This window comes from Pecten maximus, chromosome 1 (assembly GCF_902652985.1).
Source record: "Pecten maximus chromosome 1, xPecMax1.1, whole genome shotgun sequence".
In the NCBI taxonomy this organism is placed as follows: Eukaryota; Metazoa; Mollusca; class Bivalvia; order Pectinida; family Pectinidae; genus Pecten; species Pecten maximus.
This window is the reverse complement of record NC_047015.1, coordinates 14,567,791-14,595,458: the sequence shown is the minus strand read 5'-3', so window position 1 is coordinate 14,595,458 and position 27,668 is coordinate 14,567,791. Positions and strand designations below refer to the sequence as shown.

At 37.6% G+C, this 27,668-nt stretch overlaps 1 protein-coding gene across 1 annotated transcript in view; it reads right to left on the bottom strand.

The window, feature by feature from the left end:
- Positions 1–27,668, bottom strand: part of LOC117325734 (histone chaperone RTT106-like) — a 55,347-nt gene that overhangs the window by 7,130 nt on the left and 20,549 nt on the right. The window contains exon 2 of the mRNA XM_033882171.1: positions 645–782. Coding sequence (XP_033738062.1) covers positions 645–782 — 138 coding nt within the window. The remainder of the gene's footprint in view (positions 1–644; positions 783–27,668) is intronic.

The following is a 27,668-nucleotide window of genomic DNA, read 5'->3' as shown; positions in this document are numbered from 1 at the left end:
CAAAACGAAGAAGAAATCTAGTATTTCTATATCTTATCCCACTTTTGGATTTGCACTTTACTGATCCGTATTTAGTTAACAAAATTGTTTGCATTGTATACTATGAAGTTGTTAAATATTTCTACATATTTCTATATTCATCCTACGTAGAATCACAATGTTCGTGCTGTCTGTATCTAACAAGGCAGCTTCTGTTCACAATAAGAGGGATAATAATATTTCGGATTTCTACAAACATGTAATATTGCACAGCATGAGTGTTCATTTATCTTTCAAAACTCTGATTATTTTATGTGGATTTACAAAACTAGTAATTCAGCGACATCGCCGGCGTCGTTTCGTGCTTTAAGGATCACACCACTGTAATTACCCGGATGAAGATTATAGTTAATTTGTAATTGCATATTACAGCTGTCACATTGATTACCGAATGTTACCGATTACTACCGAAAGCTGAAAACGTCGGAAGGTTACTATGATTATTCATCTGTCATGTGAAAGTATTCCGTAAAAATCATGATATCGTCGTCTTCTTTAGACGATTATTTGCTTATTATAAGTTAGAAGTCATTTTTAGATTTTGCGGCTTTTTGGGTATTAAGAAGTAACTTTATTTGATGAGGATTTGCATTTAGTTTTCTCACCAGTTTCACTGCTAGAGGCTACAGAACAGGAAGTGACAGTGCTATCATCTTCCTCATCATCCTCTTCGTCTTCTTCACCGGAATCGTTGTCGTTAGATGAACCGTTCTTTCCCAGTCGATGGGATTCTGTAGAGTAGCCTACAAGTAGAGAAATAGTCGAATATTTAATTATTTTATCGCAACGAAACCCATAGCTGAGGACAGATACTCTGCAGGAATAACACACGGTCATTTTGGGACGAATATCAAGGAGACACATGTATATAAGAACATCAGAAAAGCACAAAAAGACAAAGCAGTAAGGAAAATGAAAGACTGAGGATCCAAAGTGTTGCATTGAGGGCAGAAGATCTATTTTTATCTTTCCAATGTCACCAAATTAGAAGACAGGGAAGAAAATCCCCGATTATCCAGGGGGAGATGGAGGCACTTTAAGATGCCTTCTATGGTCAGCATGTGCTCACGGATGCTAGAATGACTGACGGACACTTTTATAGTGCAAACACACTGAGATATACAGTAATAAAACTTAATACTACAGGGCGATTCCTGTATCTAGTAGCAACCTTACCACTGCTCCCTGCCATACCTTGATCAGCCATGCTTAGTGCTTAGTTAGGCTATCAATGTACTTCAATGTATTTTAAACATAAGCAGCCATGATCCCGCAGCGTTTGTTTATCCCACTGAAAGTGCAATTTTCAGAATAGAACAGCTCTATATCCTTTGTACCATACATGACGGGAAAACCTCGCGACGCAAAGGTAATCTGTTTCCTGTATAATATTCCTAGAATCGAATACTAAACATTTGTTTTATTCAGAAAAGTAGACAAATCATCCCAATTTGCACATGTTGTTGACACATTGCCTGATTTCTTCTCTCTTTTTTTCATTGTTTTGTATGTAGATATTCAGAGAAGCCGTTGCTATCTCAATTCCCATTCCACAATATATACAGATGAGACGCAAGATAACGTCATTAATACGAGAATAACTGGTTATAGGGGAATGGTGAAATCAAACTTTGATGAAAGTATTCTCTTAAATTTTCGTTTCTTTAAATGATATAATTTCCTAATCTTTGCAGCTGAAGTACACTGTAGTTTAGTTGGCAATCTCTTCCCGATATGTTTATACAGGCAGCTCCTGACTCTTCTGCGTCATCGCCATATGTAAGGTAATATAAGGACTTTATACCCGGCGATTTACGCATTGTACTATTACCAGTATATAATCGATAATGTAAATGTACGTTTTGAAAACAATTCGGTATCAATACATACATTTTCTCTAATATGAAATCCATTTCAATTTCCCGCTTATCAGAACGTCAGTTAGTTAAACCCCTTGGAGACGCTTGTTTCTATTGGCTGACTTTACGTTTTTACGTTATTTTCCGAAGAATATCGACTCTAATAATCAAAAGGATATTCGTCCTGACAGTAGACGACAGCGATTGCAATAATATTTCGTTTGAAACAGAGTCCATGTCTAATTGGTCAGTGTCGCTTGGTAGCAGACGTCATTCACAGGGGTTCGCTTTCGGATTAATGTATGCATTTGGCATTAGTCAATAACCACAAGACTAATAATTTAGTATATATACATATCCGAAAACCATCTCAATATTTACATGGTTTTTATAAATGCTTGACTTTTAGTGTCGTGTCTCGCAGTTCTCAAAGTTCAAAACAGAACTTTGTTGAATATTTGGTAATGCTATATCTAGAATGGCTTTGATTTTGTAAAACTGCGTTCCTTTTTTTAGAAGATACTGTATCTTTGTATGGCTCATGTGACGAAATTCTAACAGCTTGGCTTGATTTATCTTGTTAACGTCCTATTTACAGCCAGGGTCATTTAAGGCCGTGCTTGGCTTTTAAGGCTGAGGAAAGTCGAAGCACCCGGAGAAAAACCACCGACCAACGGTCCGTACAAGGCAAATGCCCCACGTAGGTTTCAAACTCACAACCCAGAGGTGGAGGGCTAGTGATAAAGTGACGGGATACCACTCGGCCACCGCGGCCCCAGAAAGCTCTCTAGGCCTTGGTAGTAAATCCTCTAGGGTCGAGAAGAAATGATAACAATACCAGTGCCTTTGGGTTACCGCCTTGGAACCCCTTGGCCTCGAGAGTTTTTTTGTGGATTCGGACATCTCTCAGACCATACAATTGGTCCATGTTGTCTTAAAAAAGGCATTGCGTAACTTGCTGTCCGCCATATGTTTACCTAGTTCATCAGTATCGGCACTCCCTGATCGGTCGGTTCCCGCGCCCTCAGCGGTTTCGTGCCGTCAACTTATATCTTGACTACTGAGGAAATCTCTGTAGTAAAGACATTCAACATGCAGACAACAAGTAATATCCTGCCAACTCCTGGTTTTGTTCGCAAGTTCGACATTTAAAAACTGTACATATTCATCCAATAGGTCACAACGTATCAGCATATGATTACTTTTAAGCCTATTAGCCGCTTCTGAACTTTGGTGATATTCATCCGCCGCAATACGTCATAAATATTTCATTTTAATGATCTTGATGGTTTGTTATACTTCATGTAATACTGTATAAATCTATCAAACAATTAGACCAATGTACTCAAATTTCAGCCAACATCTGAAAAAACACATGTTTTTTTTCTTTATTTCCAAGACCTTTATTAAACCTCACAAAGGTGAATACTCAATCAAAACCAACCCTCACAAAGGTGAACACTCAACCAAACCAATCCTCACAAAGGTGAACACTCAACCAAAACCAAACCTCATAAAGGTGAACACTCAACCAAAAGACAAAAGTGAGGCGGAGCTAAAGGAGGCCTTAGGAAAAGGAAAGTGGCTCAAAAAGAATAGAAAATATAATATCAGACATCATCGGGAATCGCAACCTACACATCCCAATACGGACCTTATAATATACGTCAGATCGACAGGAAGATATTCGAAATATAAAGACTTAAGCAATGGCCGTCGTTTCCATTCCTTGGCAATCGAACGTCCCAATGGAGTTGGAGTGGGTGTGTGGTATTGGTGTTAATACAGTATCACCTTACGACTTGCAGTGAGATGCAGCAGACAGTTTCCAACATATTATACATAAAACAATATAGCTACGTTAACATGTCTAGGGGACAACAATCCTATTTGATGTTCCTCAAGTTGTTGGTTGGACGTCAAACAATACTAAACTAAACTAAATATGCCCGGTTGTTATTATACGCATTCTCTAGGGTGTTTACATGTCGATTCTTGAGCAAATGCACTAGGTACTGAAGTGTGCTTTTCTTATTTTTAATTTCCGAACTTACATGGGTTCATAGAAGTATAGAAGTAATGCCCGTGAGTGATTAAATGCAATATTGTGTTCATAACAGCCGCACATCGATCGGTGATATCACAGTATCAGGATCCTGTAACAATATATTATCCTCGTAGTAATCACCGATCTCGTCATCCGTATCTGTCGCAGTGTTATCAGTATTACAAGCCCTAGCGCTTGTAGCAGAACAATGGGAACACTAAACTAGGACGACGGCACGTTCACTGAGTAAATGATTTTAAAGGAAGAAAAAAATTCAATGTCAACTAAATAAAAACAAAACTCGAAATATCCAACTTTATCATTCAAAGTCACATTTATTTCGCTTCGAATAAGTAAAGTGACAAAGGAGCAGGGGCAATAAGGATCAATTTCGAAGAGTTACGGCGTATATTGGCTTGCTTCGACCTAACGTTGACCGCTTACAAAATAATAAAGTAAAAGGTTAACTGAGTTTTGAATTTGAACCTTAAATCTATAACATATTAATATTTCTATTTGCGTAAGACATGTTCAATTGCAAGAATTTTTCCCCGAAGTCAGCTCATTTTTTGACAAAAAGCACAACGGAGGATCAATTTATGCAATGTATTTTCTTGTATTATGTTCCAAACGACAACTTAGATACTGTTCCTAAAAGGTGGTCCTACAAAGCGCTGGTATTGAATTGGGGGGAAAAAACAGTATTTGATTCAATACTATGATGTATCTGTTTATATTTTGTTATGTTTCTTAATACCAGTCAGTCGAATATAAAGTATTTAGTATCACGGTGAGTTGAGATAGAACATTTTCACCTGGATGAAAAAAATAGTGAAATGTAACTGCGTATCGTTAAAATAAAATATAATTGTAAACTGCAACAGACTCGGAAGACATGGGTGGCGAGATCGGTTATTACTATGGACATATTATATACTACTTAGTATGTTAACGCCCGAATATATCAAACATGAATTGAGCACTACCCATCCATTTATGTCTCTTATCAAAATTTTACAGATCATAGCCCCTTTTGCAACAGTCGATAAAGAATACTTGGAACACCAAATGAAGACTCGATGTCAATGAACGATGAAATTCTTCTTATAGCGTACTCACACTGAAGTAATATCACCATTATGTGGATATTGACAACTGATGAATGAGTCCTAACTAACATACGGGACTGTGACACAGAAAAATCTCGGCTCATCACATTATATTGATGACGGACTAACCAGTCCATACCGTCACACTGAAATTCCATATCCTGGATATGACACGACACTTGGTCACATTGTATTGACGTCGGGCTAACCAGTCCCTACCATCACTCTGAAATGCTACTCTAAGTACGGTTAAACCAACATGGCCTCACCATATTTACAAATTATCTTACTGTGTTAAAGAATCAAAGAGAAATCAGTCGTGTTACTAAAATTTTGAATGGAGGAAAGGGAAAGGAAGATATTCCAAATGTTGCAGTGAATGTTGTAGGCTTCTTTGTAGACGGATACCTCTCTCTTACGATGAACAAAGGGTAAAATATCAGAAGTACGTGTATATACTGTTCTCTAATAAAATGACGAGCACATTACTGTTACACTTCGGTAGACTATGACTGAGGCGTGTTCAGGATGGCGCACGCTCGCGCAAGTATTCGCGTGATAATAAATTGGTGATCCTGAACGGAAGTGTGCTTTTGCGCACGCATTCAAAATGGCGACCTCTATTGTATGTAAACAGTGGAAAGTACATGGTGATGTGCTTAACACTTTTATAGTGCATGATTCTAGTTATTTTTTAACAGTTAATCCTTTTTACCGGAATGGCATCGGCCACTGATTTCCTAGGTCACAAAAAAGCGTATGTTTAAGTCCCGCCAACGCTTTTCAAAGTCAGTTTCTCCATGTTCAATACAGTGGTACGCCGTCCTGAACACGCCTCTGGTAACATATATCACATCAATAATCAATCGTTGACGAATTACTCAGAGCGACTAAATAGGTCTTTCACATATAATTTGCATTTGTATGTAAAAGGTTCAAGTAGGGTCGATAATCTCGTACTTCATATATATGCCGTGGTCATCACGCGTTAACAGCTTTTGGGATGCATGCGCATTACCATGCTCTTACGAGAACCATAACAGTTAATTACAAAGAAATGAATATATAACTATCCGTCTAGACCATTTTACTATCGTGATCTGTGAAAACACCCACCGATACATGTACATGATTTATTGGTCAAATCAAGCTAGCTTCTCAAGCACTAGGTGTTTATTGTACAGTGTCACGAAGCAACACATCAATTTCACAACAACCTTAGTGTCATAGCAACCAGAACAGTTGGTCAAACAGACTCAGTATTTATGTTTTGGAAACCTTGTATACGGGTAGCATCCACAACCTCTGCTGTTATAGTATAGAGCAGCCAGTCAGGTAGTAACAATGGTTTTTAATCTAAACCAACATATGCGCGATTTCGTTGTAAGTTCAGATATAAAAAGAAGTTTGTTCCGTTTCATAAACAAAATATGGTAAAATTTATTTGAAGCTCATAAAACTTAGCAACAGTTTCTGTTTATAGTTTTAAGTCCTCGAACCCCTAAGGTTATACGAGATTGGCTCCAAGTGAGACAATAGCGAAGTGAAAATGTATGTAAAGAGATTACACAGTCAAGGTCTTACGAGCAGTAGATCAATTTGGTTTCTCGAATGACGAAAGTACGAAATGCTGCGGGGTTGCATGTTGGCCACCATAGTAACCTGAGTATAAGCAGTGGCCTAGGTTGTGAATTGTATGCCCTTTTTCAACTATGATTACATAGAGGCGTGTGTCATTGGAATAACGAAGCTCGTATGATAACGATGTCAACTAATGATGTGAGCTAGCCGTCTCTTACGGTAGTATTCAAATCAAGCGATGACATAATACTGATAACTGAATAGCCATTCCATGAATGGTCCACAGTTGTTTGCTTGGCATTTCTTGGTTGATTGATAATTCAGATTATTTCCAGAGTCTAGAACATCAGAGTAGTTGTACCATACATGTCAGTTATGTCACGCTAACATGGAAGGGCTTCCTTAAATGACCACACTGTCGATAAGACGTGAGCAGTAACAAACCCAAACGAAACTCTGTACTCATGAATAGCATCTACTGTATACCATAACTAAAGGCTGTTTTCAATTTGGTGCACCGTCTTCAAATGGAAACACGACCAAACAACGGAAATACAGATAAACTCGATATTTTCTTTATTTTCTGTTTATTCTTTATTTTCTTTAGTTGCTAGATTTTTTTGTCTCGCTGTTAATTGTTTGTTTGGTGTTTATGTACCTCATTTTTTAAGATAAAGTCATTTTAAGACACTACCTACTCGACTGTCGCAAAAAAGCTAAGGACCGTTTTCATGTGTCGTTATACTGAAATGACCATTCTCCGGTCAATAATTTCCAAGCTGGGCATCAAACAGGAAACATAATTTTACGACTTTTATATGTTTATTGGATTTAATGTCCCCAGAAAAGACAACCATACAATGACATTTATCTAAGGAGAACTTGTTATGAAGGGGCCAACCATTTCAATGTTTATTTGAACTTGACAGGAATATGTATAAGGATATGGCACTACATAGTAGCTACCCGGCTTCAACAGGGGTTCATACGATGTTACGACCAATCCAGTACTCCAATATCTAGCTAAAACACCAACGTGATTTTATCATAGATTTTTTATATGCTTATCAATAATATGTTCCTTGTCATTTCTGCCATGTTTGGGATATTCGACATCTACTTACAAGTCGTAAAGCGCGGCTAGATCTCCATAGGATATCGATATTTTTCTTCTTCATTACCACATTACATCTCCCTTGACATATCGGCTTTACTGAATATGCATAGCTGGGTTATATCTGGTCTGGGGATATTGATGTCGTATCTGTATCGTCATCAGTCAATACATACTGGCACAAATGTCGTTGTTAAAGTCTTAGATTGAACTCGGCCAGTGGGTCATGTTTCATCTTTGGACGTATATGTCGGGATAACGACTCAAAGTGTTACTTGTTACTTAAAACATGCATTCAGTATCAATATAAATGTATAGATATAATGTATTAAGCAAGGAGACAATCGGAAATAAGCTGTAATAAAACTTACAACTACTAGTAACAAGCTCAGCCTGCCCGAACAAAGGCGGAAGACTTACAAAGAAAACTCCGTAACGACTTGACGTCACACAATCACGTTTCGACTTGACTTCACGCGATCACACATGCTACAAAACCATTACGTGTAAGAATACAAGACATTTCGACTGCATATTTTGACAGCTGTCCTTCTCGTAAGACATTTCAACACACTCTAACGCTAACAATTAAACAGGTGCCTGAACCGGTTGTTCAGGTGTGACGGCTCAATATAGATCGCCACACCTAGACAGCGGCACGCGCACATGTGCACGATAATAAATAACTCGCGTTACAGACATACACATACTAATAATTACATGAAATACATAATAAAAAGCTTATTACGTGACAATACACCATTAAGATGTAAACAGAATAATAAACCATATAGAAATATATCCAGAAATTGACATACAATTATATCTGATGGAAAATACATGCAAATGGAGAATATAATTTTTCAGAGGACAGCGAACAGTAGGAGAAAACGAACAGTGGTTGTGAAAAGATATAAAAATGATTTGTTTTATTAGATGCTCTTTCAAACCGAATTATTTCTTTCAAATACCAATGCTTTTCGTTACTGTTAGAAACCTTTGAAATACTTTGAGCGAATTGTATTAATATTGACGATACTGCGTCTTCTTTCTTCTTTAATGAATTTAAAATGTGTTTAACAATAATTTCAATCAACGTTATGTCTGAAGGCATTGGTATGCAATTCCTATTTCAAACCATGTTTGTATTTTCATTTTATACATTATTAAATTCCCTTAAGAGACCACTCTCTTTTCCTGACCATATACAATAACTCGATGAGACCTGGGGTCAAGGTTAGAAGACTAGTATCTTTCTTTATATAAGTGTGAAACTTTAGTATATCGATATTCAAAAGTATATGAAAAGCATATCAACTTCCGATGTCATGGCGCCTGTTTGATTGTAGTCACTTAACTATAATCTATCTTTGTGTCAAACTAGAAGGATGGCTCATTCTTAAGCTGAAATTGATCACCAATGTTCATGTTTACCGTTTTCATCGTCTCGATTACTTTAATACATAACTGAATTTTTCGCTGCTGACGTTTGCACATAAATATTGCTCAAGCATCCCTTTCTGGGACTAACATCAACTACATGCACGAGTATCATGTTATGTAGGATATAATGACGCAATAAACGTTGCCATGTTTGAACTTGCTTATCAAGATAAATCTCGCTGCAAAACATCTTTGATCCCTTCAGGCTTCGGGGTTTTAAATTTGATTTGCCGACTGTCGATCAAAAGCGAATATTGCTGGCGCATACTTAAGCTGTCATCGGGTTGAATCAAATTACATGAGAGAATGTCTGTCAATAGAGCTCAAGGTTATATATAATCTTTACCAATAAAAGCATACTAATATGGAAAAGGAACAGATGATTATTTCCTGGATAGCATGGTCTGTACGTGTTTATAAATCAATGTGTGTACCTAGTTGTTAGTGACCAACACCGGTATGGCGTATTTCTGCATCTGTATTGTTACCTCTTTTTTATCAATTATATATAGAAATGTAGCATGTTAACTAAAATACATACCAGCTTATTAGCAGTCACTACATGTATTACGTACATGGACGAAGAATATCGCTTGAAAATAACATTTGATGATTAACAAAACGGAAAGCTGTAAAGCTACATCGTCGACCTCTCATCTATTTCAATCTCAACCACCCATCGTTTAGGGAAATTATAACATATTTTACAAAATTGTCTAGTTAGACCTGGTGGAGAATATGCATGAGTAATTTGTATTTGAAGTTAATACTTTAGACCTACATACAGACATGTCCTTTCCAGCTGTGTCATACTAGCACTAGTCATCATATGATGAGGCTACCCATTATGTTGATCGGTCAGATATGTTGTGCTGGAACAATAATATCCACCAGCTATCAATACCTGTCTATCTATGCACCCATCCCTTATCAACAATTATAACACTCGATATATACCTCGGTTTCGTCTGTGTATTGGACTTGTAAATAATTTACAACAATTTACAGAAACGAATGTCTAACACTGTTCACCATGCATCGTAACCATCTGTCGTAGGTGTATGCATTTCCTCTTTGTCGATCAAGGAGCCAGGTAGATGTTAATGCTCAGTTATATACCTGTGATTTACAACAGATCAATTGATCACGACGGCATACTTATCTACCATTCTGAACAACCAATAGGCACCAAACGTCAAAAAGAAAAAAATACTTGGTCGACAAAAATGACTGTAAAAGGATAAAATACTGAAAATAATTACGATACCAGTAAAATGTAAGTGTGGCAAAGATTCGGGATTCCACTGAGGTTGTACCATTATGCTATTTCTGAGTCCTGAGTTAATGATCTTGATTACGTCAGCTCTGTGTCCTTACATATCCTTACTTTCTACCCTTAAATATGTGTTCTTGTAAATCGAGTTGAAGGGTCTAAAATGACAGTATAAAAACAATTAGATCTGTTTACTCCTCTAATAACGCCTTTCAATAGTTGTATCATTAGGGGACGTACAACTCTAAATGGTCATGCAAATACTTAGTTTTAGGCGTGTTGGCAGGAAATTTTAGTTTTGTTATTTGTTGTAATTTGTCATTTTGTGTTGGGTAATGGTTTAATAATTAAAAGATCCTGTCAAACTATGGTCTGCCGTGATAACACCGTGGTGTTCTAAGTGTTTCCAAGATTCTATCAAACTGTAACTCCAATGCTGCTGTTGTAAATAACAAAAGTAATCATAAGAGCTATGTTGTAGAAATGGCGCCATTTATTTGACATCAGAGAAAAGTTAGAAAAGCCTAACGGGTTTGATAAAGCAAGTCACAATCACGAAATAGTAACGATCTCATTACAGTTAACGAGATACTAAACACGAGAGTGGTGGCATTGACCTCAACGGACCGCGGAAGTTAATTTGCGCTATCCATAGCTCAAAGATATGATTTTGGTATGGATTAACCATGAACGCATACTTACTGTAGCGTCAGGGTCAGACGTTTCCTGGAGCATCATTTTTGTAAAGTTTTGAGAGCAGTTGGGTAGTGATTATGTGTTGACTAAGTAAAACTACTTTGCTTTTTAGGTCAGTGAACCGCATATACTTCCCAGTGGGTCCGCGATAGCTCATTTGGTTAGAACGCCGGCCACGTAACCTCAGGTGAGGGTCCTCGATAACTCAGTCGGTTAGAGGGCCGGCCACGTAACCTCAGGTGAGGGGACCGCGATAGCTCATTTGGTTAGAACGCCGGCCACGTAACCTCAGGTGAGGGTCCTCGATAGCTAAGTCGGTTAGAGGGCCGGCCACGTAACCTCAGGTGAGGGTCATAGATAGCTCCGTCGGTTTGAGGGCCGGCCACGTTACCTCGGGTGAGGGTCCTCGATAGCTCAGTCGGTTAGAGGCCGGCCACGTAACCTCAGGTGAGGGTCCCCGATAGCTCCGTCGGTTTGAGGGCCGGCCACGTAACCTCGGGTGAGGGGACCGCGATTGCTCAGTCGGTTAGAGCGCCGGTCACGTGACCTTAGGTGAGGGGACCGCAATTGCTCAGTCGGTTAGAGCGTCGGCCACGTGACCTTAGGTGAGGGGACCGCGATGGCTCAGTCGGTTAGAGGGCCGGCCACGTTATCTCAAGTAAGGGGGCCGCGATAGCTCAGTCAAAGTGCCGGCCTCAGAGTTCGGGTGAGGGGACGCAATGGCTCAGCCGATAAGGGCGCCTGCCATGTCACCACGGGTAGAGATCCGAGGTGCGCGTTTAAACAAAACCATCAAAATAGGGGACATCGCTTCAAGATGATTAAACGTTTACATGAACCTTTATTTCGAGGTCGCTAAAATCACTACTTATTTTGAATGAAAGACGATCTAAACTTTCACTTCCGAAAGCTATATTACAGGTTCTTAATGTCAGGCCTTTGCAACTTTAGTTTTGTTATGTGATTTCCAATTAAATCCGATATTTGTCAATCATTTCCTGGCCCTAATGATTTTTATTTTGTGTTGATGAGCTGTAGAGAATATATAATAATAACAACACGATAGTGCTGCGACATTCCTTTTTAAACTACTAGGTTTAACAAAACTGTACCAGCAAGTCAATTGATCGGTAACGGTTTTTTGTAGTTGCACCCTATCAGCAGTTTGGGTCAATTGTGAACAGCCTTTGGCTGTGTGCGCGCTACCAGCGTATGAAGAGAGTATGTGTGTTTTGGGATGCAGCGGTATAATCGTGTTTTCCTTCTTGTGATAGCGATAACTGAAACTGACATGACAGTGTTACCTTACTGAAGCAAACTTCCAAAGACACGCAACAGTACATCCCACCCGTTCACATTATAATGAAGCATACTGCCGAAGACATCCAGCAGGACATTCACCCGGTCAATTTATGCTAAAGCATACTGCCGAAGATACCCAGCATGACACGCCATCCGGTCACATTATACTGAAGCATACTGCCAAAGACACCAAGCAGGACATCCAATCCGGTAACATTATACTGACAACGGGCCACCCAGTCGTCCTGGTCTAACATAATTATTCTGCATCCTCCTACGATGGACCAGCCGTGGGGCACATCTATAGCTAAAGGTACATGTCCACACTTCTGACATATACTCTTCGTTCAGGTTTATTTTACCTTTAAACCTAGGGCTTCTTACGAAGTAAGGCCGTATATGCCCAGGGCTGTTGAAACAAAACACTCTCATGAATCCTATTGTTACACCGTCATGCTTTACCGCAGCCACATAACTGGCTTCTTAACAGGTTTTGGTGGTGGCATACTGCATTGGATATTTAACGAATCTGAAACACGTTATGTAAGATTCAATTGAAAATGTATACTGTACCCGCAGTGGACCCCAGCTTACCTTACACTTTTACTATTCAAGGACATACTATCTGTGTATTTCACCTATACATTGCCTAATGTTAGCAAATACAATGGCAAAAAATATTTCCTTTCAAAAAATTCCAGAGCACTTCTGGAACTAGCATCATTATAAAAATAAAACAAGTTGTTTATCTATTTGTCTGAATAGTACTGCTATCAATATTTTACCTGCGTATTGATTATAAACACCAAAAAATCACTGACATATGTACCAACCCCTTCTGAAGTGGTCTTTTGTTACATAGGGTAGGTGAGTTTGCAACACTGAAAGTTAAAATCCAAATTGTATTTTTAGAATTCAAGCATAGGAGTACCTTTGTAAACGTCATATGGTTATCCATGGAAAATTATAATTTTGATATGTTTTTGTTTTTTAATTTTCTACTTATTCTCGCTGTAAACGAACCAACAATTTGATTTTTTAGGACAAGTTGGTTGGCCTTTGTGAATACAAAATGTTCAATTTTCAAAAGAAACACAGGTAAAACCATAGCTAATCTCGCAAACGCCCTAGTGTTTGTACAAACTATTCCAATAGCAAATAATATTTACTGGAAGTCTGGTCATGAACCTTAGTTTATTTTAGCCTCTTAACAAATGCATCACTTTACAACAGACATGCATGTGAGGTCCACCTTCAAATAACAAAAGCTGTTACGCAAGAACGGTAAAATCAACAAAAGAAAACACTCTTCACGCAAAATATACATTCAAGTCAGGTATCCAGTAAATAGTTTATTTCCTAGACGATTCATTGCATGTATACGTTCCCATCCTACATTGTACAATGAAAGTGTCTCTCGGATAATTATCTTTGTTGAATGTAGAGATGTGTATTAGAATTAAACCAACAAGATAATTAAAACTGACACCTTTCTTCTCCGAAGGGAACACTTCGTGGGTTTGGAAACTGTGTGCATCATTATACTCGCCCATCATCAATATTTATCAATTTAGTTTGCATTCCTTATTACATGTCCGCCAATACCATGTGACCTAACCCTATCACAAGACTAATCCCCTAATTTTACGGTAAAAGTGTAGAGCAAACATGACAGATCGGTCTGAAAAGTCGGCCTTGACGCCCTCCTATGGGATCAACCGCGATCTATGGGCGTGCTACGGAGAAGGCATTACTGTGAAGAGATAAATAGTTATAATGCGTGAATTTAGAGCTAGCTTACCAACGGGTTGGCTAGATACAGCTATAGATTAAAAACGGCAAAACAACATTATAAAGTTCATAAGAACCCTAAAATGGTGAGTAAAAATTATGACAAAAATGGAAAACGTATGAGTTCACTCATATTTATTGTAAAATGAAAAAGTTGCCGCTATTGTTACTCAAATCTTCTTATACAGACCAACAACATTTAGATACATATAGTTCAAAATTACGTACATATGGTAATAGTTATAAACACAATTTTTAGACCTGCTATGTTGTTGAAAAAAAACCAGTACAATAGTTTATTGCATACGATATGTTATACAAGTACAGCCTCGTCTCGATTGTCTCTTTGCCACCATACACAATTGGATCTCCAATAATACTGCGTTCAGGACAAGAAGCAACTTAAATTGTACACCTCTATTTCCCATATTGAACCATCCGAAGACATGCAAAGACAACATCTCGGCACCTTCTCTACAGCAAAGCCCAATGCTTGGTTTAATCATCTGTGAGTTTTTTGGACATATCGGTTCTATTCATTTTACCACTACAACATTCAATGTACATAGTTTTATTACATGTACATGTAACAGGGTGCTTTAAATCGGTAAAGGGAAGTTAAAAAAAATTGGCAGAAGCGGTGGAGGATCCTTGAATCACTATGTTCATAAAACGTTAAAAAGTACAAGAAGACCAAAAGCAATACAAAGCCTCTTATTATCAGGTATTTTAGTACGTATGTCACTAGTATTTCTTAACTGTATATATCCCTCGCAAAGATAGGTTCGGTTGGTGTTCACAGCCTTACAAAATATACGGTACGGAAGGGAGGTAAATCTCAAGTGAGTTCCCATGATAGCCGCCGTCTGAAAAGTTTCATCGTCTATTTGTATGTGTAATTGATACCACGCCGTAAGATTCCCCATCTATCCTAGTGTTACACTTCAGAAACCATTTCGGTTCTGCTGGTCCCGCGCATTCCATCATGAGGAAAGCAAATTCGTAAAGGTACAATTAGTACGAGTAACGGATTGATCAATAAGAGGTTTAATAACTCAACAGCTTTGGTCATGCATAGCCTAACAGTATAGGATCACCGGTCTTTTATATAAGGTGACTGATACCATTTCGTTAAGTATTGTGTATCGTCCTATCAACAGATATGGTCATTTAAGGACGGAACCAATCTGCTGGTATACATTCTTATAGCATCCGTTTTCATTATGATGCAGTAGGTCATACCGCTTTCCTTCTCGTGAGAGAAAATCGATGTAAATATATTAATCTGCGGAAATTCACAAGCAATGGCACGATATGGTAATACTATGATCATAGGGACTATTATCCTTCAGTCACGAATGTGCGTGACTATTCGTCACAAACACTTCTCGCTTATTTAAAAAGAGTACAAAAGTTTCACCTTTCAGGACTTTGTATGCCGTATGTAAAATACCTTGAATTGTGCAGGCGTTGTGGGTAAGGTAGAAAAAGTGGCTCATTATCGTATATTTGATGTGTAAGATTTTGTTTTATTTGGCTCAAATGTCTTATAATCATTTAATAAATATTTGTTGCTTAAACTTTGGAGAAAATCTTAAAATATTGTAATAACGTATGTATTCCGAGAAATTTTCCATCGACATCAATCATCTTAAAACAAACAATCAGTCAATTACTTCATAAGCAATGCATTTAGATATATAGTCTATACGAAGTGTAGAAAGTACATATCTTTTGTGAATGTGGCCTTATCCGGGTCTTTTTGTGTTAATTACATGTAAGAAACGTGCCACTACTGCACTCTAACTGGTTTTAAGTGTTCTGTTCATCTGAAGTAAGGAGTAACATAAAATGAACTCAATATAAAACCTTTGGCGATACAATCTTGTTGCGATGGTTTCAGGGAAATTCATCCAGTCGTCCCAAAGGATATGAAATTTATGGGATCTATTCTTGTCGTAATCTTCAACACAAACTATGCACTTTCATTTACCATAGACGGACTAGACGTGGATCAAACGAAGTAAACTATTTCTTTTTTATATCGTTACTGCAAGCGCGTGCAATGAAACCATACATTATGCAAACTTTATAGTCGCACTGTATAGGAGCCGGTCATGGTACCTATGATGAATCCTTACATTACATGAACGAAAACCGTAGCTTACCACAAACCGCTCTGGATGTGACAGATTCATCAGTCATACATGAACAGTGTGGGCTGGAGAGACCGATCGGGCTATGCACACATATCGGGATCGTATGTCACTGGTATTTCTTAACTGTATATATCCCTCGCAAAGATAGGGTCGGTTGGTGTTCACAGCCTTACCAAATATACGGTACGGAAGGGAGGTAAATCTCAAGTGAGTTCCCATGATAGCCGCCGTCTGAAAAGTTTCATCGTCTATTTGTATGTGTAATTGATACCACGCCGTAAGATTCCCCCTCTATCCTAGTGTTACACTTCAGAAACCATTTCGGTTCTGCTGGTCCCGCGCATTCCATCATGAGGAAAGCAAATTCGTAAAGGTACAATTAGTACGAGTAACGGATTGATCAATAAGAGGTTTAATAACTCAACAGCTTTGGTCATGCATAGCCTAACAAAGTAAAACTACATCAAAGAAGAACATAAAGTCTTTAACAACATACGCTTTATAACGAGTTTGAATCGTTTGACAATCTATATTCTATCATGTGAAATCCATTCTTACGTTTCGTCAATATGGTGGAAATATTCATTTCTCATATAGGTTCTTCATGTTATCAAACTGGTATGTTTTGTTTGACGAATATGTTGAATTGATATAGTCTATTATGAAAAGTGAAAGGTTTGGAAGGATTTGTTTTACGACCCATCGCCAATAAGAGTCATTTAAAGCCAAGAAACACAAGTTTGATGAAAAAAACGTAAAAAAGTACAATGTAATATAATCTCAAACTCACTGATATCGACAGGTTACAAAACACATGATATGTTATTGTTTATTTCTACTGCACTTAAATAGTCAAATATAAGCATATCACAGACGTAACGTTTAAAAGGTCCCGATAAAGCAATACCCAGTACATCTACGGTTTGATTGTTCCTTTCATCTTGTCACTTGACGAATGTGTGTAACATGACATGGACAGGGCATCATAATATCCCCCAGTCACAACAGGCTAACTTACCATCAACATAACCCATTTAAAGTTTAGCACCAAGCACAATATTTCATATATCTTCAAACAAATGGTCTCTCTTCCATTTCCCAAGAGGCCATTAAGCCTTAAGCCTAAAACAACCAAGCAAATTCTTCTCTCAGTTACATAACAGTAAATGCTTACATCGATATCGCCCCGAAGTGTTTAGTTATGAAATAAGGCGACATCAGATGACTTCTTGTGAGAAAGTATTGATCTATATTACTCAACACGGAAAATCATACTAAAGACAGCACTTGATTATTGTTAAAACGGGCGCCTTTTGATAGGTTTATTCCTGAAATGAAATTAAACTGTGAATTCAGGGATACCGTGACATTGGGAAATTACTGTTTCTTAATACGAATTTTCAAATGGAGTTTGTTCCCCGAAGTGATGAAACGAACAAATTGCTTTCTTTGATCGCTCACCCAATATTACGTATTCGTAACATGTTGTTTCGCAAGGTCATACACATTTTCGTTCAATTCATTTACATGTACAACAGATGGTTAACAGGCTAGACTGACAGCCTCATTGTATACGAATGTACCAGGTTACACATTCCTTATTGTTACTTCACTATTCACTATTTATGATGTAGAATTCATACTCTGCTACAAGGAGATGTTATATGCTTAGTCTAAGTCAAGACTGTTTTGTGGACAATTCAGGTGCATCTACACAAACTATTGAAAATAATATGTTAAAGTACGGATTTCAGATTTTAGAATTCTTATAGTTCCTTAGCGCCACTGACGAGTCCTAGAAGGACAGCTGAATGGTGCAGCATTATTCATTTCTACTGCACCTAACTAATTGTTTGTTTAGAAAGGCACTAATAAGTGTCTTTTTGTATATTCATCCGCTACAATCCTCTCCTAACTCCAGTAGGCCAACGAAGCAAACTCTGAACCGGAAATTATTCTTTATGCATCCCGCAATATTAATTTTTTTTTATATAATTCGTATGTCTATGCACATTCTCGCAAAGGTTGCTTTACTGGACATTCATAAATTTGCTCCTTTATATTCATCACGGAAGATGATATAATCAATGTTGCAGATTTTTAATCGGGTAAAAATGTAGAAAAATATGGATATTTCCGACATTTTAGTAATACATCCTATTTTCTGTGAGCTTTCAGAACATGAATTAAACATCAGACGCAGCCGTCAAGTTTGATAATATGATTTATCTTTCTGTCAGGGATGTTCAGAAATGGATGGAAGTACAAGTTATAATGCTTAAACATACTATGACATTTAGGCATTTTGGATGTAATATATAGATTGGGAATGCCGTTAGTAGAATTTTGAAGTAAATCAGTATATGTAAGACTTAGTAAGACAGATAAAAATGTATGTTGTGACTGCCAATTCCTTACAGAACTTAACACAGACACGTACCAGCCATCGGGAGCCGGTTCTCCAGTGTCTGCTTGATAGGCATGGTAGAAACCAAGCATATGACCTGCTGCAACCCACCCCATTCCAAATTTGGCCCCAAATCAAAATCTTGGCATTCTGCTATATCTTCCTGTTCAGGGACATCAGTATCGATCTGTTTTCCCCCATTTTGATGTACATTGTAGCTGTACGTAGTCGACAGCATTTCTGTTACACCTTCGTGTATGCCTCTCAACAATCAAAGTCACTGAAAGAGGTCAAATAAATGTACACGGAAACGAATCTATTACCTTGCTAGTAAAGTGAAACCCACCTTAATCGACCAAGGACTTTAACGAACTAATGAGGAATCATGCTACCCTCTGTTTGTTGGTTCGGTTGTATATTATGTACCGTCCTATCAACAGCTAAGATCATGAAGGACGGCCTCCCCTGTGTGTGATGGCTTGGTGTTTAACGTCCTATCCACAGCTTATATCATTGAAATACACCCCCAAAGGTGCAAAGTGCATACGTGTAGTGTATGTGTTTGTTTTGGAATGCTGCGGTATGTTTGTGATTTCTCACCTGGTGAAATCGCGGAACCGATGCCAACATTGTAGTGCCACCTCACTGAAACATACTACTGACACCTAGCAGGCCAATGAATATACTATAAAAAGAAACGTAGGCACTGGCGTTATATAATCTTTATGTGTTGATATTACGTTAAACAAGCAATGAGCCAGGTATACCGACCCGGAAAAGGTCCGGGACCTTTGTAACAAATGAATCAATATACAAAACGGGTTAACTACATGTATATATCCTTCCAACACCAAGAAAAATAAATTGCATATCGATAATACCTTAATTGTATTTTAAAACAGCTATTGATGTTACAACTACGTATTCAAAGTATTGGCGGATCCCTGCTGCAGCACACCTATTAAATTTTTACAACACACCAAAGACAGAATTGACGCGTTATCTATACTCAAAGGATGTTATCTAAAGGCTATAAAAATACTGCGGCATATTCCTGCCTATGTATGTCTGGTTACGGGAAGGCCGTTTTAAACCTCTTCTGGTCTCGCTACTCGTCGTTCTAATATATCGGACAGTTGAGTCGTTCATTTTTGTGATAAGTATCAGTTGCCTAGGTGTTTTTACGATAAACACCTCTCTATCCTTTATTTACAAGCGGCCGTTTATTTTGTTCCATCCAAACAATTGAGAAAATCAATACTAACAACGAAATGTTTTTACAGGTAAGGAATCGAGCATATTCCTAATGTTTGAAACTGTAACTAATGAAAAGAAATACAACAACAATTTAGCCATTCAACATCAGCCGTCCAATGCTCGATTTTCAAAGAAGTCTTAGGGACATAGAAGAGGCTCATATTATGTTCGTCATAACGTCCTCTTTGCGCATCGGAAACGTCAATTCTCTCATTAAAGTTTTAAATGGCAACTTTAAGCTACTCAGTTTTCGCTGGAGATAGTGTGTACACCCTCAGGTCTTTGGGAGTGCTTATACTATTCATTGCGAGTTTTGAAGGAGCCAGGCGACGTCCAAAAGTTTGTGTCAACCATGTTAGGATAAATGTTGCTGTGTACAGGGCTACACCATAAGTTGGGTTGATATATACACCAATTCTCTTTACATCCGGAAAGACAGACAGACAGACATACAAATAGCTATGATCATAATATGTATTGAAATTGAAAAAGACTTATCAGTTTCGGGTATCCATGATGGTCTACTAACACAAGTCGTTTAACCTCTACACAAGATCTTATCTAATATGGAGTCTTAGAGACTTGACTCGATTTCAGGAAGCAATCTGTTTATCACTTTTCCATTATAAAGCGGTATGTATCGTTTTTAAAGCCCAACAGAATTTACGATTTAGTTACGGCCACCATACGTGTTCGATATGAATGTGTGTCGAACGTGTTCAATATGTATGTGTGTCGTATGTGTTCAATATGTATGTGTGTCGTACGTGTTCGATATATATGTGTGTCGTACGTGTTCAATATGTATGTGTGTCGTACGTGTTCGATATGAATGTGTGTCATACGTGTTCAATATCAATGTATGTCGAACGCGTTCGATATGAATGTGTTTCGAATGTGTTCAATATGTATGTGTGTCGTACGTGTTCGATATGAATGTGTGTCGAATGTGTTCAATATGTATGTGTGTCGTACGTGTTCGATATGAATGTGTCGTACGTGTTCGATATGTATGTGTGTCGTACGTGTTCAAAATGTATATGTGCCGCACGTGTTTAATATATATGTGTGTCGCACCTGTTAAATATGTATGTGTGTCGTATGTGTTCGATATAATTGTTTGTCCTGTGTTCGATATGAATGTGTGTCGTATGTGTTCGATATATATGTATGTCGCAAGTGTTCGATATGAATGTGTGTCGTATGTGTTCGATATATATGCGTGTCGCACGTGTTAGATATAATTGTTTGTCGGAGGAAGTGTTTTCCTCCTTGCCATAGCGTAATAAACTGATTAGTACTACCAATATTTAACCGAATGCGGGACACCTACATTTATCTTGTATATTGACCAACATTATGTACATTATTAGTAAAACCAATTTTTGTTTGTTTACACTTGAGGCATTAAATAAATATTTACGTTTTGTTTGCTACGGGATATGTGATAAAGGCTTTAGTTTCTCGAGTTTTAGTCTTTTTAGGTACTAACACTTGCAACCTCTACGGGGTTTTATTTTCATTTTAGAGTTATTTTGTGAATGGGGCAATAGAAACTTCATTTATTATTTTACAATTGCGAAACACATTAGACTAGCTTCTATTAATCACTCGGATTGTTGGACAAGTGACCCATTACCTTTTCACGTTCAATCGGGGAATTGAACCCCGGCCACATAGTTTAATGCGATGAAGAAATTGACGCGTGTGCCTTTGATTTGATGATGTTTATGGATTCTGGCTACAAGAAATCCCGGTTGGGCATAGCTGTATTTATCGCCGACTTCTCCCTGTGATAAAACCGGCGATGGTGGTCATAATATACCATTACATACTTCAGCTAAGCGTCTTTCGTTAAAAGCGAAATATACTAACTATGAAAATGATATATCGTTAGCTACTATAATAAACTTGTGGATGAATAGGTATTAAGGACATATCTCAACGTCACACCAACACACAAATCAAACACAGAAGGAAACCTACCACGAATGGTCCCCCAGACGGATCCTCTCGGCTAGACAAGGATGACACGACATATAGTATTTTGAAGCGAAATCCGATCTAGAGTGAAACGTCTTCAAAGGTAAGCCAGTCAGTTTTAGGAGGTTTGGAAATTGTTCGGGTACCATGTGGAAAATGGTTAGTCTTCTTAACGAGTACATGAAAGTCGAAATGGGGCATCTGAACAGCAAATAAAATCAAAACGAAACAAGCTTATAAATTCATACTATGGTGCAATTTAAAAGAAGTAACATAATATTTGTTTAGTACGTATCATGGCAAACTGTGGGACTTGCTGTTATCTGTTAAGCTGTAAGTGCATTAGGGGGATATAATTAGCTCACTTGTATCGCATATATTGCAAAAGATAGTCATGTCGTTTTGCTCAAAAGTGTCTAAAGCACAAAATAGGATCATTGGTTTAACCAGATTTGATTTTATAATATGTACAAACACTGTTTTTATTCTAAACTTGAAATTCAAATGGCGATTGTGAATGATATCACACAAATATGGCATTTAAAGAGGTATTTCAAACAGCACACATACTCTGACTTTAAAAGAACTTAAAACATGACAAGAATCCTGAAAAAAGTTCAACTGTTCAGTTTGGGATAGAATATGCATATTTCTAAAAAAAACTTCCCAAATTCACCATTTTAACATTGTTTGCCATATTTGCTTTATGCCATATTTCTGTAATATTATTCACAGCCGTCATTTGCATTTCAAGGTCAAAACTAAATAGGTGTGTATAAGTACATAAAGTCAAATCTGGTCAAATAAATGCTGCTACCCTGTATTATAGATACTTATAGGCATAACAGCTTGGCTGTTTTTCAGGTTTGGTTATTTGTGTGACTTTGAATTATTCCATTCTATATCTTACCACAAAGTAACTCTGTAATTACTGGTGATTTTAAGAAAGAACATGGCCAAACAAACATTTTGGTACGTTACTAGACTGTGCAATTTTGAAGATATTTACAAATGTATCTTGTTTGAAATTCAACATTTTTCTACTATATAGATGACCCTTAATACCATTAACAACATACTATATATACAGACAGTAAATTGAATAAAGTTACCCCCTAATATCCAGAAAATATCATTCAACCAAAAAGAAATAGTTTTTTAGGTCCCTCTTGCCAGGGTGTTTAAATATTTATAATGTTTTTCGCCTGGTGTCAATGGATTATTACATGCAAGTTCATTCAGTGCAGGAGCGCAGAAACAATGCGCTTGCTGAACCTTGCTGCTCACGACACTTTGTTGGGACTTGATTATTTATTTGTGATGCCATTAAATGATTCGAAAGAGAGAGTACTGTCTCTTCTGTGTAAACATTTTACCTGGACACTAAACAAAACTGCCGGTAAATATTTTACCTGGATACTAAAAAACAACCGCCGGTAGTCTCATTTCGCGAAAATCGGCCTCATCGTAATATTCCTCTGGGCAATGCCCCGCCTGTGGTCTTTGAGTTACGGGTTGAAGATCAAGTAAGGGGATTTACTGAAAATTGGAAAACTTAAAGGACTTTTTGAAGTACTTTACACTGTACATGCAGTAATTAGCCAGTTCGGTCGCAAACGCAATGTTGCCGAGGTTACAACGTCCAATTTACACTAATCAGCTGAAAATGAAAAACGCAAGGGGCATATCTAATTAAGCTCGAAATATCGACGAAACCTCTGCGCGTACAATCCACCTACAATGGCTCATATCCTGTTTCCAGCTGTGTCCACACTTTTTGCATTTCCAAAAGAACAGCCATGCAGATAGCCTTAAGAAATCTCAAAGACATTTGAGTACCACACGTATCGCTATGAAACGCATAATGAGACACAACTTAACCACAATTTGCTCTTCATGACCCAAAGCTAGGTAGGCATAAACTTCTCATTACAAGTCGGCGCCAGACATCCGGTCATAACAAAAGACTCAAAATCACTACTAAATGGTCGAACTACTTTCAGGATGTGACAATACCAGCTAATCAAAAAGTGTCAACGTGACAAGTTCGTGCTGCTGAATAGTACATAGAATTATAAATAGATATTCAAACAACACGAATGACATTTATATTTCAATGAATTTGCATTATTGTTTTGTTCTGGATTAAATAAATCATTCTAATCGAAAAGTAACTGATTCATTTATCTGCAATCAAATCACACAATCTATTTATGAAGCCGTCAATACTATGTGACGTCTTGTTGTTATGACATCACAGTAAGCTTGTGTCTTCAATGCTATGATATGAATATACAGCATTCCCATTCTGAGCTCTGCAGGTAACGGATGTCCCTATTGCATAATTGAAAAAGCGACTAAATTTGGAATTTTATCTTTTCCTGTTCTTTCAACTTCTTTCTTTCTTGTGTCTTCCTTTACACTGCCACACTATTGAACTTACTTGAGCGTTTGCCCATGAGAGGAAGTCCTTGTGTGACGACCCCTAGACGAGACACACCAGTCTATAAAAATGGTAGTTGCTACTCCCGCTAAAGGCATTGCCCATTACGAGTGGGAGAATTTCTGTTATCACTAAAGTATGACCGGATGGGGTGTCCTGCTAGTTGTCTTCATCAAGTTATAATTCAGTGAGATAGGTATAAAGCCGGCATCAGTTATATTCTTTCACAAGGAACAAACACGAATATATCGCAGTATAATCACATCCTTGTATATCGCACACAGAGGTTACCTTAAATGAATGGTCGTGAAACAATATTAACTCAATAGTAGTTTAATATCTTGGACATTTTTGTGATGATTTGCTACAGACAAATAAAAAAAACCTTCTCCCTGCTGCAAGGCAGTTTAATTTGTGTCTTAATAATACATTTCAGACATGGTCAGATTGAATATAAAGTATTCTGTATGTACTTCTTTTAACTCCGAAAAAAATATATTTACTCCTAATGGTACCTCATATTTGATACTTTGGCTTAATATGTCATACCAAATCATAAGTATTCCACATCAGATATATGTATGCTGTACTTTTGATATTGTTCACTTACTACTGTAGATCAACACCTGATCGTGGTACAATAATATATTGATTAGCTCGCAGTTTCCTTCATCCAATTTATCATCAAGGATTTCGTCAGGGGTTAGCCGAATTTTGCAAATTGCCAGTCGCAAGTATTTTGTATATAAAGAAATAAACCACAGATACTGAAAAGACAGTCTTTTTACTTTTAATCACACCTATACCGATCGTTTGGAAAGGAGAAAGCATTTCCTCTTTTTTGCATTTGTGTAAATAGCTTCTAGATTATCTATTATTATTATTTATTTATTAAGACCAATAATCCTAAAACTGACAACAGAAATTCAACCATTGACGATTTAGTATAATTTAAAACTGCCATTACACAAATACATTGAATAACATGCTCTCCCGGTAAAATTTAAGAGCTAGTTTTAGAAGTTAAACTCATAATGCCGCTACTCTAATGATGTATAACGATGGTTCTAGAGAAAACATGATTTTACTGGTGATGTATACTAATTCTGCCATCTGTCTTATAATAAAAATATTCCTGAAAGAATTTGTTAGGCTTTAATATCAAATAGGATATCATCAAAACGCATTGTGTTCATTGTCAATACTTCAAGGAATCAATATTGAAACAATACTTCCCATGAATTCTTGTTATGTACCATGATCGTGATCATTGGAAATAAAACATTTGATAAAGCCAAAGCCACTGAGGTAGTGCTTAGCGCTTTCTCTATAAACAAAACTGTGTTAAGTGTCATTTGGCTATTCAAAGTGAAATTACAAACCACTGGTCGTAACAAGCTGTGTCATTCACACTCAATAATATTTTACGACAGGCGGATTCTCATTGTTGGCACGCCTGAGATCAACCTTTTAATGTCAGATATAATTCAACTACTTGCGACTATGACCAGATTTCATACTCATTAAACGGTGCATTCTTGTTATAAGGGTGAAATGGGTTTATAAACGAGCATCAACAGTAAAAAATGATCTTTATATGTATGTTTTCGGGTTTCAAAACACCGGTTTTGTACACAATGCGTCACGAAGAAAGCTGGATGTAGTCATGTAGATGCCCACGTAGTCACGAGTTCACGCGCCGTTATTTTTCCTAAATAGAAATGGCTTTCGAAGTACGCCAGTATTAGAACAGTAACGTTTAGTACATTCCGGATTGCAGTCTTGATCTATTTGTTGATCCCTTGTTTATAAATAAAGGCATGCGTAGAAGATTATACTCGCTGTCCTTACTTACAATGTATTTGTAATTTGAGAATATTATGCCATTGTTTGGTTTTACAATGTAACATAAGAATGGATTATTAGTTTTGTTTTCTTCAACGAGACGTAGTGCAACGCTTAGCCCAGCGGGAAAATCAGAAAGTGGAAATATCAGACGTACTTATGTAGCAGAAACTTCAGTAGGCTGAGCAGAAACACCGAGCGGTAACACCTAGAGGCCAAAAATATGTTTCGATTGCACGCAGCTTCAAAGTTCCTATATTGTTGGGCATGCAATTGATGTCAACTGAATAACCTCTTAACTTCTTCTTTTGTTGCAAAGAAAATAATACTTTGTTGATGCTTCTTTTTGATGCCCATTGAAAAAAATACTCTGCGTCCTGAATCACAGACTATCCATATCGGACGGTATCATCAGACATTCGTTTAACTGCCAAGGCCGTGTCCAGCTTCAATTGGGGTCGTGGTGGCCGAGTGGTTAAGGTATCCCGACACTTTAACACTAGCCCTCCACCTCTGGGTTGCGAGTTCGAAACCTACGTGGGGCAGTTGCCAGGTACTGACCGTAGGCCGATGGTCTTTCTCCGGGTACTCCGGCTTTCTTCCACCTCCAAAACCTGGCACGTCCTTAATGACCCTGGCTGTTAATAGGACGTTAAACAAAAACAAACCAAACAAATCAAACCAAGTCCAGCTTCAAGGTATTTCCAATTGGCAGGATAGCCTTAAGCAAAAACATATCCTGATCCTAGTGGTTAGCACTGCGCTGAACATATACCGGTTGTAATACTAGCTATTAGGACTGTCGGTCGAATAATGAACAAAATGGTCTTCGTCACAGCCAGATAATTCCAACACATTTGATGCTGCAGTCCATAAGATTCCAGGTTCCTCTAGTATATCACAATGGGATTTAAGGCCACTTTTCAATGTGCAGTTTTACACAAATAATTTTCTGCAAGTCCATATGAACTACGAGTTCATGGACAGGCAGGTTTCGTATGAGAAATCGTATTTGGGCGTACTGAGTTTGGAGTGTATGGCTATAGAGCATAAAAATTTCCAGTTCGGTGTGCCATTGCAACACAGACATGCGTACAAATCTTGTCGAGACAATATTAATACAGTAATTGTGATGATTATCTAACACGAGTCAAATGTATTGCAATAAGCACTAGGTTTGATATGGCCGTTGTCCGTCCAACCTGAGTGATGGTTTGTTTGTCTGGTATCTCATGTTTACAATCGATATCTTTGAAACTTTGCATGCTTTATATAATGATGCAGTTTTGAAGCAGAATGGCATTTTGATTCGACTATTTT